General features: G+C 41.2%; 4 protein-coding genes across 4 annotated transcripts; 2 read left to right on the forward strand and 2 right to left on the reverse strand.

Annotated features, from left to right (window-relative positions):
* Positions 1-272: 272 nt before the first annotated feature.
* On the reverse strand, positions 273-1,555 carry UREG_03787 (uncharacterized protein; the record flags this gene model as incomplete). The annotated part of the gene is made up of 2 exons (XM_002544224.1): positions 273-334; positions 454-1,555. The coding sequence occupies 2 exons, from the start codon at positions 1,553-1,555 to the stop codon at positions 273-275; spliced, it is 1,164 nt and encodes a 387-aa protein (XP_002544270.1).
* Positions 1,556-1,940: 385 nt separating this feature from the next.
* On the forward strand, positions 1,941-4,412 carry UREG_03788 (cysteinyl-tRNA synthetase; the record flags this gene model as incomplete). Its single annotated transcript, XM_002544225.1, has 3 exons — positions 1,941-2,240; positions 2,262-2,277; positions 2,650-4,412. The coding sequence occupies 3 exons, from the start codon at positions 1,941-1,943 to the stop codon at positions 4,410-4,412; spliced, it is 2,079 nt and encodes a 692-aa protein (XP_002544271.1).
* A 744-nt stretch (positions 4,413-5,156) lies between these two features.
* On the forward strand, positions 5,157-7,304 carry UREG_03789 (uncharacterized protein; the record flags this gene model as incomplete). Its single annotated transcript, XM_002544226.1, has 6 exons — positions 5,157-5,440; positions 5,493-5,874; positions 5,930-6,103; positions 6,282-6,364; positions 6,420-7,029; positions 7,143-7,304. 6 exons carry the CDS (start codon positions 5,157-5,159, stop codon positions 7,302-7,304), a joined length of 1,695 nt encoding a protein of 564 aa, XP_002544272.1.
* Positions 7,305-7,878: 574 nt separating this feature from the next.
* On the reverse strand, positions 7,879-9,533 carry UREG_03790 (uncharacterized protein; the record flags this gene model as incomplete). The annotated part of the gene is made up of 3 exons (XM_002544227.1): positions 7,879-8,421; positions 8,478-9,233; positions 9,462-9,533. The coding sequence occupies 3 exons, from the start codon at positions 9,531-9,533 to the stop codon at positions 7,879-7,881; spliced, it is 1,371 nt and encodes a 456-aa protein (XP_002544273.1).
* Positions 9,534-20,204: the final 10,671 nt, after the last annotated feature.

A 20,204-nucleotide genomic window follows, 5' to 3' on the forward strand; every position in this document is an offset into this window, starting at 1 on the left:
CTCAAAATTTTGGCATCTCAGATTGTTCATGGCCTGGAAGCCAGTGGCTTTAGATTCATCAAGTTTCTTTACTTTCAGCGCCCTTTTGGATTTTGGCCTTTCCCGCTTCTATATCAGCCCTAGCTTCCCGTTTCAATTGCTTTTTGCTCTTTTTATCCGTGAACCTGGGTGCGTCGCACTTTGACGATGGCCACTTCTCTTGACTCCGTCGCTCGTCCTCTTCCGACCAGCCACGGGGCAGTATGGCAAAGACGAGGTACGATGTGTGTGTTTTAATTTCTGGCTCGGAACGGTGAATGACTCGGCCCTGTTTGAATATGGGCACTGAAGGCTTCTGTGGCTCAGACCGGCGAACGTTGGACGCAGGAGTGACGGATTTTGTCTGCGGCGCCAACGTGTCGACCGTGCTGGGTTCTTCATCTCCCTTGGCTGGGTCTGAGTCATTGAACTGACTCTCCCGCAGCTTCTCGCGTAGTGCTCTGGCTTGTTCTTCGGATCGCAGCTTGGAAAGGGCTTCTTCGACGTTTCTTGGGCCGGAGATGGAGCCGCGGAGGCCTCCATTGCATTCCACGGCGTAGATCTCCCTTCTTACTTCAATGTTGCGGTGCATGACTTCGACCATGGATATGGAAAGCCAGGAGTGCTGTCTCAGGGCACTGATTGTTTGCTGAACTTGTTCAAGGCACGGGGAAAATGTGCATATGTGCACGGGCGATGTGGGATCTAAAGGAGATTCGGAGCCATCAGGCGGGTTACGGACAAGATGTTTCAGGGCCAACCACGGCGCGGGAAGGTCGAGGAAGATGGCGTTTGCCTTTGGAGATTCACCATTCCACGGTGGGCCCAATAGAAACCCATCATTGTACACATCGCGATGATTTACCCGCACAATCCCATCTAAGCCGTGGGCTTTGATCTCCTCGCGAACCTTTTGTACTCGTGTCTCGTGGAACTCAAAGCTGGAGACCTGGCCCAGCCGCCGTCTTTTGGCACAATGGCTGCTCGATGGGTATCCGTTGAAGACAGCTCTAGCTGCCGCATGAGTAAAGGAGCCACTTCCAGCACCGGCCTCTATAATAGAACTTCCGGGGCGCGCGCGCAGGCGGTGGAGGATATAGCTGTAATCGGCTGTATAAACGACTTGCGTGCGGTGCGGCAACGACGATGTCCACGACTCAGGCGTAGGCCGCAAGAGATGAACAAATCCACTGGTCGCTGCAACGGCATCTGACGCTTTCGATCCCTCCTCTGAGGCTTCTACCTCGTCAGCTTTCCTCTTCAACGAGTGCGCCGCCTTGCCGCCCTTGGACTTCCGGCCCCTTGACCCGGTATCAACCTTCGACGCGAGAATTTGCGAGCCCCATGGCTTATTGATTAGCGTACTGTGCGGGAACGAGCCGTATCGCGTATTGGTTACTTTTCCCTCCTTGTAGCCCTGGTCCGCCTCGTCGCGTGCGCTCAGGATTGTCGGCGTGAGGAGATTGCGACGGAGGTGGAGGATGGCTAGCGAGCCTTCTTCAGCGACAGGGTCGGATGCGAGGAACGGGGACACCATCCTGACGGCAGGGTCGCTTGCTCTCTTCTTCTCATTCGTGAGTTCTGGCGTGGATGGAGTTGTCGGGAAAATGGCGAACGATTCGCAGAGAAAAAGCAACCAAAAAGCCTTCGCTGGAACCACGACAGGCGGCTTTAGTGCCACATCCGCAAGCAACGAGCAAAAAAGAAAAGTCTCCAGAAGCGACTCTATGCCGTGGTTTCGTGTCTGTATCCCGTTCCGTTTCGCAAAGGCAAAGAGAGTGACTCATTCACCCCTCCATCCGGCCCTTTAAACTCCCTATATGATCCCTCTCCGCCGCGCTCTCATCCGACTGTCTCCCACGAACGAGCTCCGATCCAGTTCGCGCCCCGCTATATCTCGATCCTTCAGCCATTCCCCCACGATGGCTGCCCCGCGTGAGCAACCGCCGTGGAAGCAGCCGTCAGCAACCCCGGAGTTGACGTCGAGGCTGCCGCCACTGAAAATATGGAACTCGTTGACTCGATCCAAAGTCCCGTTCGTTCCCCTCGACCCCGAGGGCAGGAAAGTGACATGGTATGCTTGCGGTCCGACGGTCTACGATGATGCGCACTTGGGCCATGCGCGAAACTACGTGAGCACGGATATTCTGAGAAGGCTGCTGCGGGACTACTTCAAGTTTGATGTGAGATTTATTATGAACATCACGGACGTGGACGACAAGGTACTACATACTCCTTCTTAGCCTGACACAAAGGCCGGTGGGTTGACTAGAAGAAGATTATCACCAGAGCCAGGCAACAGCACCTGTTCATGGAATACGTGACGTCCCATCCTACCGTCGATGATTCCGTCATTGAGACGATTACCTCGGCGTACGAGGCCTATGTGAGGAAGAATCTGCCTTTGATCGAGAATGTCCCGTCGCCCAAACGGTTCCCCGACGAAGCACAAAAGACATATGGCTTTATCCTAAACGGAGGAGCCCTTGCCGGGAATAGCAAGCCTGGAGATCAGGAAGCCAAGGTCAAAATGCACCTCAGGACCGTAACCTCCGCGGCCAGGGCACTCGCCGATGTCATAGTGGACAAAAACGCAATGTTGAGCGAAACCTTTTTACGATTTGGTCCAAGACGTTATGCTGGCATATTTGGACAAATTGCATGGATCATCAATTTGCGGCGAGGACTACTCGATTTTCACAAAGCTGACGAAGAGATTCGAGGATCGGTTCATGGCTGATGCGCGTGCCTTGAATATTATAGATGCGGACGAAGTCACCAGAGTGTCAGAGTTTATCCCTGAGATCGTCAGCTTCGTTGAGCAAATAGTTCAGCATAACTTTGCGTACGTGACCGGCGATGGATCCGTCTATTTCGACATCGCTGCTTTTGAGACTGTTGGTAATCATTATGCCCGATTGGAACCGTGGAATAGGAACGATACAGCGCTCCAAGCAGATGGCGAAGGCGCATTGATCAACAAAAGTATAGAGAAGCGGTCCAAAGCAGATTTTGCACTTTGGAAAGCGTCAAAGCCCGGTGAACCAAGCTGGCCTAGCCCTTGGGGTCCCGGTCGCCCCGGATGGCATATCGAATGCTCTGCGATGGCATCCGCACGACTAGGGAAACAAATGGATATTCATTCCGGTGGCATTGACTTGGCCTTTCCACACCACGACAACGAGTTGGCACAGAGTGAAGCGTATTGGCACAAGGGTTGTAGCCATGACCAATGGGTCAACTATTTCCTCCACATGGGCCACTTGTCGATTCAGGGGTCAAAGATGTCCAAGTCACTGAAGAATTTTACCACTATTCGCGAGGCTCTCGAAAGGGGTGATTGGACCCCGAGAAGCCTTCGGATCGTTTTCCTGATGGGCAGCTGGGCTGATGGCATTGAAATCACGGAGGACCTGGTCAAAGCAGGAAATGCATGGGAAGAAAAACTGAACAACTTCTTCCTCAGTGTGAGAAACTCCTCTGAGACCATGACGCCGTCGTCGACAGACGATTCGTTAGCAGATCAATTGAAAGCAGCCCAGAAAGCGGTGCATGAAAGCCTGTGTGATTCATTCAATACAGCGGGTGCCATGATCGCAATATCGGGGCTCGTTACGCAATACAACAGCGCAGACAAATCCACTCTAAATCCCCAGCATATCAAAGACGTTGCTAAATGGGTTACATCAATAGTCAATATACTAGGACTTAATGGCTCTGCGGGACCAGATTCGGAAGAGATCGGTTGGTCTGGCATCGAAGTTCCGGAAGCGGCGAAGCCCTACCTTTATCCCCTATCTACCATGAGAGATAACCTCCGAGAAAGCGCTCGAAGCAAAACAGGCTTTTCAATCGATGTGATAAAGTCCGTTGCTGCGAAAGGAGAGGAGGCCCTGAAGCAGAACGCGCATGCGTCTGAGGAGGCTAAGCCATATCAGAGAGTCCTAAGCGATTTCTGCACCAAACTTGATTCTTTCGAACCTTCTGATACCATATCCAAAGAAGTTTTGGCCCTTTGCGACCGGTTGCGTGATGTTGATCTTTTTGATCTTGGTGTCTACCTTGAGGATCGACACGAACAACCGGCGGTTGTGCGCACAGTCTCGAGAGAGTTGATGGCCGCAAGGGAGGAGAAGGTCGCCAGAGCAAGAAAGAAGCAGCTAGAGAAGGAGGCCAGGGAGAAAGAAGCCCAAGAAAAAGCCCAAAGGGGCAGACTTAGCCACCTCCTCATGTTCCGCACCAACGAATACAGTGCCTGGGATGAGAATGGCATCCCGACCAAGGATGCCGCTGGCGAGGATTTGAATAAGAGTAAGGGTAAAAAACTAAAAAAGGAATGGGAAAGACAGAAGAGGGAGCATGAGGCATGGTTGGCCAGACAAAACGGGTCATGAAAGAGTAGCTAGTATGCAGCTATCCAGGCAGTGATTGAACACATATTCTTCGAAGTCTGCCTCAGACCTCCCAGGTTTACTACCCAATATATCCTTGCTTGGATATCCCTGCTAATATTCAAAGCACGGTGTATCTTACTCATGGAGTGATATGGTGCTTCTCATTTTCTTAAGTCCGGATCGCGAACATTCTTGCCCAAACCACGTCATGAATTCTTACTAAACAGTTAAGCATGGGGTGGCGATGGAGAGCTCGCTTTGGTAAAACTACCTGCCATCACTTCATTTCGTACAAAGATCTTAAGGCCATTTTCTGTCAATTTTGTTCGCAGCGGTTCCAAAAACACTGCAATCATCATAGTATAGACCGACAAATCCATATGGAAGATCATGGGAATTTCAGGTTCCCTCTCAACTATAATAGGTAGAGGCTTTCACAAGTCACTCTCAACAAGGATCAATCTTGTTTTCTTCTAGCCTGGCGGGCGTTGGGCATAGCACAGCTATATCCGAAATCTGGAGTTAGGAATTATAATCTCCGAGAGACTGCAGGCAGCAGCCAACATGATCTCTAAAGATGCCCGCTGGAGAGATATATAAGTAGTGTAAATACCAGAGATCAAGATGGGGTTGTCAAGATCTTGCCTTCCGAACCGCCATTGACCTCTTTTAAGAGCCCTTGTTATAAGTATCTGCCCACCTACTTGATCGATTCTCTTGCCTAAACACTACTCCGTATTCCAAATGGCGCCTCGTGTGTGGTTAATCACTGGCTGCTCTTCAGGCTTCGGGAAAGAGCTCACTCTTCAAGTTCTCAAAAGGGGTGACAAAGTCATTGCCACTGCACGTAATGCAGGCAGGCTCACCGCGCTGAAGGAGGCCGGAGCGGACATTGTTGAACTCGATGTCTCAGCAGACTTTGAAACGATTCAGAAAGCTCTCAAGAATTCCCATGGAATCTACAAGAGACTGGATATCCTTGTGAACAATGCAGCTTTCGTAAAAGAGGGTACGTTCGAGGAGCTGAGGTATGTGGAGGCCACTTCTCCAAGACCAAAGCGCCGCTAACATTGGAACAAGCCCCGGCGAGGTGCTCGAATCTTTCAATACCAATGTCTTTGGTGCCATAAACGTCGCCCGTGCTGCAATTCCATATATGCGGGAGCAGAAATCCGGGGTAATAGCCAACGTTTCGAGCATCGCTGGCTGGGACCCGCTGCCTGGCTGTGGACTATACAGCGCCACAAAAGCAGCTCTGACTTGCATCTCAGAGACCCTGACCCACGAGCTGGCCCCGTTCGGCATCTCTGTCGTCTCAATCGAGCCAGGGTACTTCAGATCCCAGCTGTTGAATCCAGGGCACCGGAACCAAGCGGAAAACCGACTCCCTCATTACGAGGGAACTCCAGCGCGGGAGACGGCAGACCTGCTTGAGACAGTCAATAATAAGCAGCCCGGGGATGTAGTCAAAGGCTGCAGCGTGATCGTCGATGTTCTCACTCATAGCGGCGTTGCAGCCGGTCGCAAGATTCCTCTCAGGCTCCCCCTGGGGCCGGACGCGATCAGAACCATTGGCGGGAAGTGTAGAGAAACATTGCTGCTGCTGGATGAGTGGAACGAAACCATCGCATCGACAGACCACGATGATGTCAAATGAAGCTTGCTGCCGGCGGACGTTGAGAATATCAGAGGTGAATTGATGCCTTATATAGCGTAGTTGATGGATGGTAGTTAGTTACGTCATAAATGCAGGGACAGACAAGCTTCTCTCTTGAAAAAGTCAACGAGTTGGAATCGCAATCCATTGCGGTCTTGATAACCGTTTATGTTTCTCCAATTGACTGAATCGCCAGCTGAGCATCTAGTTAGCTATTCGCCCTGTCGAAGGGCGCAATGTTCCCTCCAAGCCCAGCGGCTCACTTGAATATCGAGGCCCTCAGTGGCATCTGCGGGTACGTTCCAGCCAGCTCATAGAGAAATGTCTCCAGAGTATTGACTGTTGTGTAGCTCCATTTCCATTGCCTGCTGGGTCGTTGTCTTCTCGCCCCAGATCATAGAAAACTTCCGCCGCGGATCTGCAGATGGCCTTTCTCTGACCTTCTTGGTGATCTGGTTAGCTGGAGATGTCTTCAACATCCTCGGCGCGGTACTCCAGGGGGTTCTCCCGACGATGATCATACTCGCCGTATATTACACGCTCGCCGATATTGTCCTGTTGGGTCAATGTTTCTACTACCGGGGCTTCACGCTGTCAGACGAGACGCACAAACAGCAGGGGAACGGCCGGGAACAAGAACAAGAGACCCCACGGCTGTCATCAGGCCAGAGCGAAAGGACACCGCTCCTCGCAGACTCCACCGCTCAAAATGGTGCTCAACGAACCCAGCAGCGACGCTCCACAGATCGCCGTTCGTCCCTCGCCTCTCTGTCCTCACTGCGCGACCGCCTCGGTCACATCGACGGCACCCATCTCTCTCCCGCAATGCCCCTTCTCGAACCCGCCAAACCAACGCCGCGCACCATTCCCAAGCCAACAACTGCAATCCAAAAGCTCATCTGGAACGCCTTCGCCATCGCACTCGTCTGCGCCGCAGGCGTGCTTGGTTGGTACGTTAGCGTACGCTCCGCCGCACGGAGCAAAGGACAGCCGGAGCGGCGACCGGACACGTTGAGGTTCGATGTGCTTGGCCAGATATTTGGATATTTGTGTGCAGTGCTTTACCTGAGCAGTCGGATACCGCAGCTGTTACTGAATTGGCGCCGGAAGAGCACGGAAGGAGTGTCTCTGCTCTTCTTCTTATTCGCGTGTATCGGGAATTTGACCTATGTGCTCTCGATATTTGCATACTCGCCAGTGTGTGCGGACCGCAGAGGACGCTGTCAGCCTGGTGAGCAGCAAAGATTATATGGAAGATACTTGCTAGTCAATTCTTCTTGGTTATTGGGCAGTCTGGGCACTCTGTTTTTAGATCTGGCCATTTTTGCGCAGTTCATCATGTATCAAGGAAAGGATGACGAGGACGAAACTGACGTATGAATATGAATATCTACCTGTCTGTACATTTGATTTCAGCCGCCAAAATTAAAATCTGACATATTCAAGCAGAGCTAGGCGAGTGGTTTCGTTTGGTGCCCATGTTAAACGAGATCTAGTACTGGAAATATTGATAGTATCACAGGAACGATCAGTTGGTCAATCAAGATAGCATTTTATTAGTGATATTAACTTGATCTCTAGAACATGCGAGTCTTAGTTCCTGAGTATCATATCATCATTGAAGAAGAGGTCTCACTTAGCTAACAACAAGATCCCATGCTACGCCGCCGTCATGTTTCTACCCTTTTAAGAGTTAAATCCGAACCCCTTAGCGCCTTGCGTGAAGAAATCAATGTATACAGTGCGCTGCAAAAGAGAGTTCCGGCATTTCATCCCCCCAAATCTGTAGAAAGCTATCGACTGAGCATTCTAGTCGTCCGTCGGAGGATGTTCCTGGACCGGGCCTTTGCCAACTTCACTCCAGTTGGTACTCAACGCCGTCCCTTTGCTTTCATAATAACTCTTCATCATCGCACGTCGTGTGTCATCATCAGCGCCCGCATAAAGTTTCTTGAAAAAGGCGTCAACCGGATCACCAGAGTTGTATTCATCTAGATCAGAGTCAAGCTCTTCCTCCTTGCTTCCATCGTCCTTGACCTTGGATTTGTTCTTTTTGCTTAGATCCGCTGCAACTTTGTCCCAGTCCTTGGCGCCACCGCGAGCGGAGGTAGGGTACGATGGTGCCTTGCCGGTAGTAAAAGCTCGCGGAGGAGACATTACGGATGATGTGTTGGCGACTGCGGTTGTCTCAAGGGATCCCCATTTATGGCCTGGTTGCTTTTTGCGGAGATTGATTTCGATTTTGGTCGACATGATGGACGATGTAGATGCCGTAGGGTCTATGGCACCAAATAAGGGGTCCAAATCAAAGGTAAAATCAGACCCGGCGCTTGTAGGAAACGTGATTGACAACTGTGAAGGCAGAGGGTCAGCGTGTGTGAAGCACAGACAATAATCATCCACCTTACAGAATGTTCTTGAATATCTATTTTGGTTTCGTCCTTGGGAACCCCCTTTGCATAGAGAGTAACAACGACAGTGTCGTTGTTTTGGTACCATTCATGCCTATACTTCTTGCTAATCGGGTGTTGAGGGAGGGAAGACGTCGGGGGCGATTGCGAGTTGCTTTTCACCTCGGCGGAAGACATAGCGTTAGTGGCCGTCGTGGTCTCTTGCACTTTGGGTTTCTCTTCGGATGCGACAATCTTTTCGAGGGCTACCGATGCCCTGTTAACCCCAACGCCCATCTCCCGTAATTCCAATTGATGCCACTTTTTCAACTCCTCCGGCTCGGGGAGGACAACATCAGGGATTTCGTTGACAGTCACAATCGCTCTCTTATCCTCAGGCTCCAACTTGTTGAGTTGAGATTTCGCCTTCATGCCCCAGATCTGCAGCTCCTGATGGTTACTACCACGACCCTTCTGAGACGCCAGCGCTGCGAGTGAGACTCCCGCCGCTTTTTCCTTCGCCACAGCCTCAGCAATCTTCAGCTTGTCTTTAAGCATTTCTAGCAAGAAATCCGCATCACCAAATCGGCCCAGCTGATAGAGCGCAATCGCCCGCCTCAGCTGCGCTGCAATGATAGACTCTCGCCTGGCCCGCTTCATGCCCAAAAGAACCGCAACCTCAGCATCTCGGAGAGCCGCCTCCGCGTTGGGTCCTCCATCTTCCGGCTTCAAACGCAAGTACGCCGCAGACCGCTTGACATAGTAATCTGCCGCCTGAGGATTGACCGTCAGGGCCTGTGTGTAACATTTTATGGCAGACGAAAAATCGGAGGCAGACAAGGCCTTTGAGCCTTGAGCGGCGTCGTCCATTTTCGAGTCTTTGGGAGGAAACAAGGGGCTATGGGGTCAAGGGGGGAACGCGGGGTGACTGTGCGGGCGTTAACTATCAGCTGGCTGTTTTATATGTGGTTCCACAAAGACATGCAGGATAGAGCGACATACCCTTGAGGAGGTTCGGGTGGCAGTCAACCAGTCCCAGACCAAATGCCAGGAGTAAAGAAGCTTGCTCGACATGGTGTTCCTTTGTTGTTGGTTGCTGGGAGCTTCTTAACCAGCAGAGCCATACCGGAAAAATGGATTTTTTGATTACCATAATATTACAGTAATATAACCATACATCCAATCATATGCATCATAGCTTATGTTACCATAACCCTACAGTAATGGAATCCTGCTATGTTGCCATTGCCCATTTGGAATCCTGATGTAGTCACCAGATTGTTGTATGTTGATCTACATAGCATGGTAAGAAGAAGTTCTGAATGTAAGATTACTTTATTGAGACTTCTATCTAACACAGCTATCTAGCTATCTAGCTATTTTGCTACTTTTAGATTTCTGAGCTGCCAGCCAGCTTCAAATCATAACAACAACATCTTCCAGGTGCAGTGAAGAAATGTATTCAGTAAGTAAAAATCCAACACAAGTTTCTCAGTATCAGTGCTGACTGATATTGTGTGCAAGCTAGATCTGCAGATTACTAAAAAATCTATCAGATTAAACTTCTCTCTTCTCATCTGCAGAACTGACAAGTTCAATACTGCATTATGCTTGATTTCATGAACTCAGACTACTGTGAAGAATATAAGATGCTGTCTCTCTCAGCAATGTATGAAAATGTCTGTGATTTGCTTTATTTTAATACTTAACATGTGAGTATATTCAATAATGTCATCAAGAGCTATTGTTGTTTGATGAATGTTGTCATGAAATTCAAATATAGTCTTCTTAAAGAACTGAATTAAGATGAATTCAAATTCATTTATATTAAGTATATACCAGTCTTTTCTGTATGATTTCTGCAGTTACTGAAGAAATGAGTCAAGAATTGACAGTTTTAACAGATGTATTGTTGAAATTCTGAGTGCTTGAATGTCTTCATCTGATCATAACTGAAAAAAAATATTAGATGTGATATGTATGTCTGTTAGTCTGTATTATAACTCTGAAATGCTGGAGTCTTCATCATTATTCTGATTATGTATATTCAGTTGCAGCAGTTCAGTTATCAGTATGGAATATTCATGATGGAGAATTCAGAAGTGATCTGTAGCAAGAGACTTCAAATTAATAAAAAAATCAGTTAATAACAGAAATAGAGTATGTTTGAAACTTTTCTGTATAAGCAATATCTTTTCAATATCTTACTTGTTGATTTTCTGTACTAGACTCTTGTATTTGTGATGCTTATTCTCTTCAATTAACATATTGCAGTTGTTTATAATTTCATATTTCTGTGTCTGATCAGTATAATATATCTCAATGTGCATGTTGAAATAATTCTTTAATATATTCAAGATTTTTTCTGTCTTTGATGTGGTGCTACTTAACTGTTCAGTTGAATTCTCTATTCATAATGTCTGACTTGATATGAAGATCTGCTGAGATTGTAAAATCATAAGTGCTTAATCTTTTAATTATAACAGCTCAACAGCTGTTGCAGCAGTGTCTATTATCTTTTATAGCAGAGAGTGATCTTTCATCACAATAATCTGAAGTTTTGCTGACTTAATTGATATTTGTAATATTAATGCAGAGTTATTCTGAGCAACAGTACTGAATGCTTTAGCAAGAAGTATACATGAAGCTCTTAATTTAAGTATTGTATTATTAAAGAAATTGCATAATGTCTGCTGTACTACTGATTGAATCCAGTCTGAAGTTATAGCATATCAGAGAATAATTGAAATTATAATAAATGCTTGAGCATGCTTCTGAATCTGATAGAAGTTCAAATGAATTATTAAAAACTGTATTCAGCTGCTCTGTCTTGCAAATAAAAACTGCTGTAATATTCAACAGTATTTCTTCTGATTATTTGCTGTAAGAATATATGTTATTAACAGTAAATGCATCATTTTGAAAATATCACTTAGTTCACTATAACAGAAATCTGAGAGAAAGAAGATTATTAAATTCAGATATAAACAGATTTTAAATATTGAAAACTGATTCTTTATCATTTCATGCTTCTTTTACAGCTTGTCTCTCATAACAGTGATAAATGCTGCATTAATCCAGTTCTGTATATAAAGTTGCTGATAGTGATATCAACTGTTGATCACTGTGTCAAATAATATATTATATCTCTGATGTTCAGCAACAGTGCAATTCTGATATGATTGAGTGATTGAGAGTCTTTTAATTGCTGTATTATTATTCTGCTGTGACATGTCACTCAAAAAAACAAGACAGAAAGTAATTATTCTGACAGTTCTCTCATCAGTAATTTTAACATTAATATCTTTATTGAGAGATTGAAATTCTGATGTGAGTGCATCAACTGAATTAAAAAAGTTTGTTGTGTGTGATCTGAATGAGATGATGTAGATATTGTTTCTTCTTCTTCTCTTGAAGACAGAAAATCTGATGAAAATTAAATAGAAGTCTGTAATGTTTCTGTACATGTTATGATATAACTCAAACTCATTAATAAAAAGCTGGAATGAAATAGAGATAATCTGTGTTATTATATAATTGGGACAGAGTATTCTCTTGAGATTATCTCTGTTATAGTAGACAATCTTTAGTTTCTCATGCAGAAAAGTACTATAATTAAGTGAGCAGATATTCATCCAGTTATTGATTATATTAAAAATTCAATGCATAAAGTATTCAGCATGTGTAGAAGATGGATCTTGTGGATTTCTGTCAAAAACATAATTAAGAAAAATATTCAGTTGACTGAATATATTTTCTTCATGCAATAAAATCTGTTGCTCTTTATTCTCTAACAAGAGCAATTTTCTCTCATGAAAAGCTGATTTCATGTCTTGAAATAATGTACTGTCTGAGTTGAAGTCTTGTTGAATGATAGATTGAATTCTCAGAAGAATCTTGTCAGATTTCAAGATATTAAATCTTTAATCTCAGATGATAAATTGAATTCTTTCTGTATGAAAGACATGCTGTCTCACTCTGCATGAGCATTTGCTTAAGCTGCATCTGTATTGAACAAAATTTAAGAAGAATACTGATTCTTCATCAGAATATCTTGTGAAGTCTCTTAAAGTAGATCTTATGGAGCTATCTCAACTGAGAGACTGTCATAGTTCAGTTGAACTGTCTATTAACTCAGTCATATCAAGATGTATGTTCTGATGGAATTCTGATGACTGAGCAAGAGCTGCAATTAGAGCAATAGAATTCTGAAAGAATAAATCTGACTGTAACAGAGCTCTAAATAGATTTCTGCTTGCAGTGAATAATGATAATATCTGCTGCAGAATAATTAAAATGAATATTTATTAAATAAGTAAAATAAGAAACTGTGATCTACACTTTCTCTTCAGAACATTAAGATTTTTGAGTAGAGATTTGATGATGTAGATATTCTCAAGTAGATTGAGTACTTTTCAGAGTAATTGATACTGCTGATGAGATATTTCTGACTGTTCACATCACAACTTCAGTGCAATTGCAAAGTGGCTGAGACTCTCATGTTCTCTGACTCTCATGTGTGATACTGTCTGAGAAGTATTATCTTTCATATTCAGAATACTGCTTTCAATCAACTGTCTGTCTGTTATATCTGTTAATACAGAATTATAGATAATATTCTCATCTTCATTGAGTTTGTCAATGTTAAGTAACATATGCATGAGAGTCTTTTTAATAATGTCATCAACTCTTGTGTCTTCTGATTCAGAATCAATATTTAAAATGTTGGAGATGATACTGTCCTGCACATTCAACAGTAAGTTCAAAAATCTACATTCAAAGAGAAAGAAAGATGAATATACTGCTGAATTGTAAGCTTCTTCAGCATCATTCAGATCTGTAAATATATTGAGTTTTAAAAATATATAATCTTCTGATGACATCTCTGACATAGCTGGAGTGTCTGCAGTTTGCTGTAACTGTATAGCAGCTTCATGAATCTGACTTTATACAAGAAGTTTCATAAACTTCTTATAATTTCTGTGAATCATGTTGTAGCTGAAGGATGGCTGATTAAAGAGAAGAGTTGAAAAGTCAAGAAGTTGCAGCAGATGAAATTCTGATTGTCAAGTAGTATAATAAACAATATAAGAATTACTGATATATGACACTGAGAATGAAAGAAAGAAAGATTTAAAAGATCTTTAACAGAATTTTAATCATATACTTATAGATAAATATAAAGCAGTAAATCAATATGTGATGTTGAGATCTGCAAATCTGCAGGCTCTGAATCTGCAGATCAATAATTTCAGTTGAGATGATTGATCTGCTCAAATGCAATGCAGAACATTTGCAAAACTGATTGACTTGTTGTAATTAATTTCAGAGATACAGTCTTGTCTCAGAGCAGTTCTTTCATTGAATTGAAGTTTATTATATTAATATTATGTCTTGCTCTGAAATATATCTATATAAAAATGTACTTTTCTCCAGCTATCCATCTCTCAAAAGATCAAGATCACTGTGCTGTTATTAATATTAGTTATGACAATCATATCTTCAGTCACTCTGATGAAGTGCATGCTTTTCTGAATGATAGCTGTTGATCTGAAACTGAGAGTGGTGGCTTCATTCTTTACTTTCATTATAACTACTGCAACAGAAGAGAAAAACACAACTGATTCAAAGCTTGCACATTCAATGACACTTCATATAACTGTGCTTTACATCAAGAAGATGAGTGCTAGAGAGAAGACTATAATTATTAAGTTAAAATAAATATTCTTTCTAATACTGAGCTATAACAGAATTTCAAACATTGTTCAGAATGTCTACTTCTCTCTCAATACTGCATGCAGAACAGAGTATTAATGTTCTGAATATAAGAGATAAGTGAGAAATATAATAAAGAACTGAAAATGTATTATTTTGAAAAGATTCAAGATAAGTTCTTCATTTATTTTTATATAAAGAAGTTTGTTAATCAGAGTATCTACAGACACATATTAGTAATGTTGTGGAACTGAACTTTTAAGAGAACTCTGAGTGTAGAATACATATAATGAAAGACTCATTCAAGCTTATCAGTTATTTTATGAGAGAATTCAACACTGATAGCTTCTATAATATATTTTACTGAATAATCAAACTTCTGAATATCAACAACAGTTCACTGCAGGAAAAGTGATTTATGAAGTATAGATTAAATTTATACATTTGCAAATAAAGTTAATTAGTTCTAACTGTTTGATATAGAGATATATACAAATCTTACAATCTGAGTAAAGCTCTTTCTTGATGTTGATGAGTGAGATCAGATCTCTGAAGATGTCAGAGTACTCAGTCAGTACTGAAATATTATTACAAAGAAGCTGAAGCTTTGTAATATTATACAGAATGATTTTGCAGAATTAAAAATATTATCTGTAAAAGTATCTCAGCAACAGTCTAAGAAAAAGATCAAGATACTTGATGATATTGTACTGATAAAGAAAATGCTTCTGAAGAAGTCACTAAAGAGAAAGTTTAAATGAGAGTCACTTAAAGAGATACAGCAGCTCATCAGAAATTCATCAACTGTACAGAAAACAATCAATAAAAATCAAGCTTTGCTGAAGAAAGAAGAAGATGATGATCAGAATTTTAAACTTCTTTCTCTCTCAGTGCAAGCAACAGTTTCAGTGCAAGCAGCAGTTCTGATACAAGCAGCAGTTTCAGTGCAAGCAGCAGTTTCAGTGCAAGCAGCAGTTTCAGTGCAAGCAGCTGCTTCAGTGCAAGCAACAGTTTCAGTGCAAGCAGCTTCTTCAGTGCAAGCAGCTGCTGCACTGGGGGCAATGATCTTCTGTATACAGACAAGAAGAGAACAAATAGCTGCAATTAAAACAGCTCCACTTCAATTAAAGAGAACACATTGATTCTAGAGCTCTGCTAGCAAACATGAATTTATGATGGAAAAGAATGTTTAATTTCAGAGCAGATACAACTGCAATAGATGTTAGCAAATGCAATATTTTATTATAAACTATTTTACTTGCTATATCTTTATTAAATTCAATTGCAAATGTTATAGAAAGAGCTCCTGGTTAAGATAGAAGCAGATTGATATAGTTATAATATTTAAAAAAGACAGTGTAAATTAAACTCATCAGAATTCCAGACAAACATGAATTTATAGAAACACATTTCAATTAGAAAATCAAAACATTCAGATTTTCAATATATGTAAATATCACACACAAATTTCATCTTCTCTTCTTTTTCTCTTTTCAGCCACTTCTCATTTTTATCTCTCTCTCTCCCCTCCTCCTGTCCACTATTAATTTTTGAGTAAGTTGAGAAATTCCAAATGGTTTCTGCAAATATACAGTATTAGTTAACAGATATAGCTTTTTTTTTTTGATAAAAATGACTTCTTGCAGAAGTATGCACATCTCAGTCTCCACCACCACTCTCACAACTGCTCTCTTCTTCTCTTCTCAATCTGCAATGTGTGACTGCAAGATCAAAGAAGAAGATGAGTGTAAGCTCACTGTTTGCATGCACTGTATAGACTGAGTCTATACTTTGCATCTTGATAAGTCCTGTGATCACAAGCAGAAAACAAATAAGACATGCAGTAATTGCATGTTAATGAAGAAAGCTTGTGTGCTGATTGACAGCAGACACCACAAGCAGATTACAGTACTTCTGACTGCTCATCAGAAGTTCAAGTTAATTATGAACTCTCTTGTAAAAGAGATGTATGTTCAGAATCTCTATCAGCTGACTGCTGATCTTCTCAGCATCATTAAGAAAATGACAACTGTCTCAGCTTTTCTCTCATTCTCTGCCACTGCTGCTGCTGTTCTGTTTCTACCTCTCAGCATGAATGCTCTTCTTGTACTTCAGAAGAAGCAAAAAGATCTCTTGAAGACACTTCTTCAAACTTTTATTGTAAGTTATCTATATGTCATGTCAGACTCTAACACTAGACTCTTTAGATTTTAATAGCACACATCTCACTTGTATATAATTTCTCAACACTGCTTCTGTTCTTACACAGATCAGTAATGAGCTCTATTTACTTATAGCATATATTATATACTTGCTTTCATTACATATTCTCTTATATTCTCTACACTAGTAGCTCATTTCTATTTTGATTATATATTCATTAAATCTAGCTTCTCACAGTTTCTCATCACTTTCTCTCATTACAAGAAACAGTTTATCAGACAGACTGCTACCAGCACTCACATCAAATATTAACACAACACACAACTTTTCATCAAAAAAAACAATGCAAAACACTCTTCATCAACAAGATGAGTCAACAAACTTACAGAAAGATTTCTGAAAATACTTATTTAATGTCTGATCTCTTAATACTATCAGAACATCAAAAAACTTCTGAACAGCTGAAGTCATTCACACAATCTTTCATAAGAGCAGACAAAATTGAAATTGTACCACAAACAGCTGAGTTCAGCACTCACACTGATTCTCTCTTATTCAAACAGCAGAATGCATCTCAAGACACTAAAACACATACAAGTCACATTCTCATCATCTCTGCAAACAATCTGTCAGATACTGAGAACAATGATTAAGATGAAGTCTTGCTTGCAAAATTAAGTAAAGAACTATAAGTTCTACAACAAAAAAAATGTATTCAAGACCTGCAACAGAAAATCAATGCAATGCATGCAATTATAGAAAGAAGAACCACTTCAATGAAGAAATCTTCTCACTACACAGTTTCAATCTTCACTCCACATCAATCAAGACTGAAAAGAACACTACACATGTGAAATCTAAATGAATCTTCACAAGAAGCCACCATCCAGATGATCACATTCTCAGAAAATCACTCAAACATTCAGACTGAAACAGATGAAGCCTCATGGCTACAATTATTAAGCACAGTGAATGCAGGCAGAGCTTCAACACATAAGAATAATAAAAAGTTCACAGTCAAGAATCTCAAAGAACTTGAGGAATTTCTAAATTAATGCACAATATTCCACACATATCAAGCAGCATACTTTAGAGACCATAATGACTGTAAGATGCTTGAAGCAGTATAACATTTTAAAATCAAGCTTCTCATCAAGTGAAATCACCACACTGCCACTCTAACCATCCTATTCTCATGAACTGAATTCAGCAATTGACTCTCATAACAGATTATGAACTCTGAAAGAGTCTCTCAGAATATCAAGCACAAATATCTTGAGCTAAAATAGTGAAATAATCAATTCATTCACAACTTCAGCAGCATCCTCAAGTCATTCAAACAGCAACTCTCATACAAATACACAGAGAAACAGTGCAAGATGCATCTTATTTGCAAAATTCTTTCAGAAATCAGATCTGAATTTGACAAACATGCTGTTACTATTGACAACTTGTTCTATAAAGAACTTGTCACACAACTGATCATCTGCAAAGATAACATTAAAAAGTGCACAGAGAAACTTAAGAAAAGTATAAAGAGCTTTTTAAAAAAATTATAAAAGAAAGAAAAATTCAACTCTCATAAGCACAAGATCACAAGTGATAAATCATAATGCAATCTCCATAAAAGATCAGAACACTTCATCAAAGAATGCTTTCTCAGAAAAAAGCTGAAGACAAATTTAAAAGAATCTACAGACAAAGCATTAAAAAATAAATAAAGAGAGTTATCAACATCACAGTAGCTCTCAATCTTCATAAATTACAGCATGCCAGTTCACTTTCATTTGTCATTATAATCCAGATCAAAACTCCCAAGAGCATCAAAGATATGCTTATCTTAATGAACTCTGGAGTGGAAGTCAACTTCATGAGTTAATTTTGAGTCAAGTTACAAGATCTAATGTCAAAGTTCATAACATCAAAGTTAGTCAAAGTCATTAATGAACATCAAGTGCAAATCTTTGAAACATACAATCTTGCAGTCAGTGCAACTGACCACAAGAGAACAATACAAGAAGCATAACAAGCATTTGAAGGCAGTCATCTTGAACATCTATAATATGATTTTGGAATTCCTCTGACTCAAAATCATTAATTCAATTGTCAACTGACAGGAAGACAATTGGGCCTACTGTCTAGAAGAAGAAGAATTAAATGAAGAATTTGATTTCATAACAGCTGAGACAGCAATAAAAGAGATTCTCTCCAGCACACCCACATATCTTGTCTCAATTGACAAACTATTTGCACAAAATACAGAAAGTATTGCACTCAATGCAATCACATACACAGATATTCTGAAACTATCAGAATTTATGCAGTCATTTGTGTATCTCTTCTCAGAAGAAAACATCAACATTTTAGAGCATCACTCAACAGCAGAACACATCATTAAATTGAAATCTGACAAAAAATCATCATTTCTATCAATATACAATCTCTCAGAAAGTGAACTTGGTGTCCTCCAGAAATACATAGCAGCTGCACTAGAAAAAGAATGAATTTAACTCTTAAAAAGCCCCATCAGCACATCAATACTATTCATCTCAAAAAAAGATGGTGGTCTACACCTCTGTGTAGACTACAGAAGATTAAACCACATTATGCTTAAAAATCATCACCCACTGCCACTGATGACAGAGATGTTGAATAGACTAGCAGAAGCAAAATTGTACACCAAACTAGATTTTTATAACATCTATTACTGCATTTGCATCTGATGAGAAGACTGCTGGATGACAGTATTCCACACATACTACAGACATTATGAATATCATGTTTTATTTTTTGAGCTCATCAATGCTCCAGCAACATTTCAAGCATACATTAATAAAGCTCTAGCCAATCTGCTAGACATGTGTTGTGTGATATATCTCAATGACATTCTCATCTACTTCAATATAATAGATGAGCACATCATGCATGTTCAGACAGTTCTAAAACACTTGAAGCAAGCTTGTCTTTTCATCAAGAGTAGTAAATGCAAGTTTACCACTGACAAGACTTTCTTTCTCAGATTTATAGTCAGCTCAAACAGCATTTCAATGAAGAAAGAAAGAGTCAAGATCATTCTTGAATAATTTAATCTCACTAGTATTAAGAAGATTCAATTCTTTTTGAAATTTGTAAATTTTTATTACAGATTTATTCACTTCTATTCAAAAATTACCAACTCACTCTTTGCACTCATCACAGAAGAAAAGAAAGAAAAGCAGAGATCAACATTCATCTGAACTGAAAAAGCTTAAAGCACATTTGATCAACTTAAAAAATGCTTCACATCCACTTTATTACTTGCTCACTTTGATTACTGACATCAAATCAAACTTGAACTTAATGTCTCAACTTATACTATTACAGTCATCTTGTCACAACTTCAGAAGAACAACCTCTGACATTCTGTCATCTTCTGATTTCAGAAGCTTATAGACACTGAAATTCACTATGATACTCATGATAAAGAGCTTCTAGTAATAGTTGCTGTCTTCAAGCACTGAAGATACTATCTGAAGAAGAGTTAGAAATCAGTAATTGTCTTGTCAGATCATGTCAATCTTTAATACTTTATAATAACTAAAATATTGAATCAACATCAGGCAAGATGAGCAGAAGCACTCAGTGTGTATGACTTCATATTGCAGCATCACTTAGAAAAAACAAATTCTGCAGATGCATCCAGTCACTGTGCAGACTATGCAGACTTCTATTATAATGAGACACTGTTGTCCACACTGCAACAAAAACTTAGATATGAAGTCAATCAAGACTGAAATATGAATTTCAATGAAGCAATCATGCTTCTTGCAAACTGTGTACAGATGCACAACAGTGAATAAAAAATTTTAATATTAACTATCACAGCAG

The sequence above is a fragment of the Uncinocarpus reesii genome, genomic scaffold, assembly GCF_000003515.1.
Source record: "Uncinocarpus reesii 1704 scaffold_2 genomic scaffold, whole genome shotgun sequence".
Lineage (NCBI taxonomy): Eukaryota > Fungi > Ascomycota > Eurotiomycetes > Onygenales > Onygenaceae > Uncinocarpus > Uncinocarpus reesii.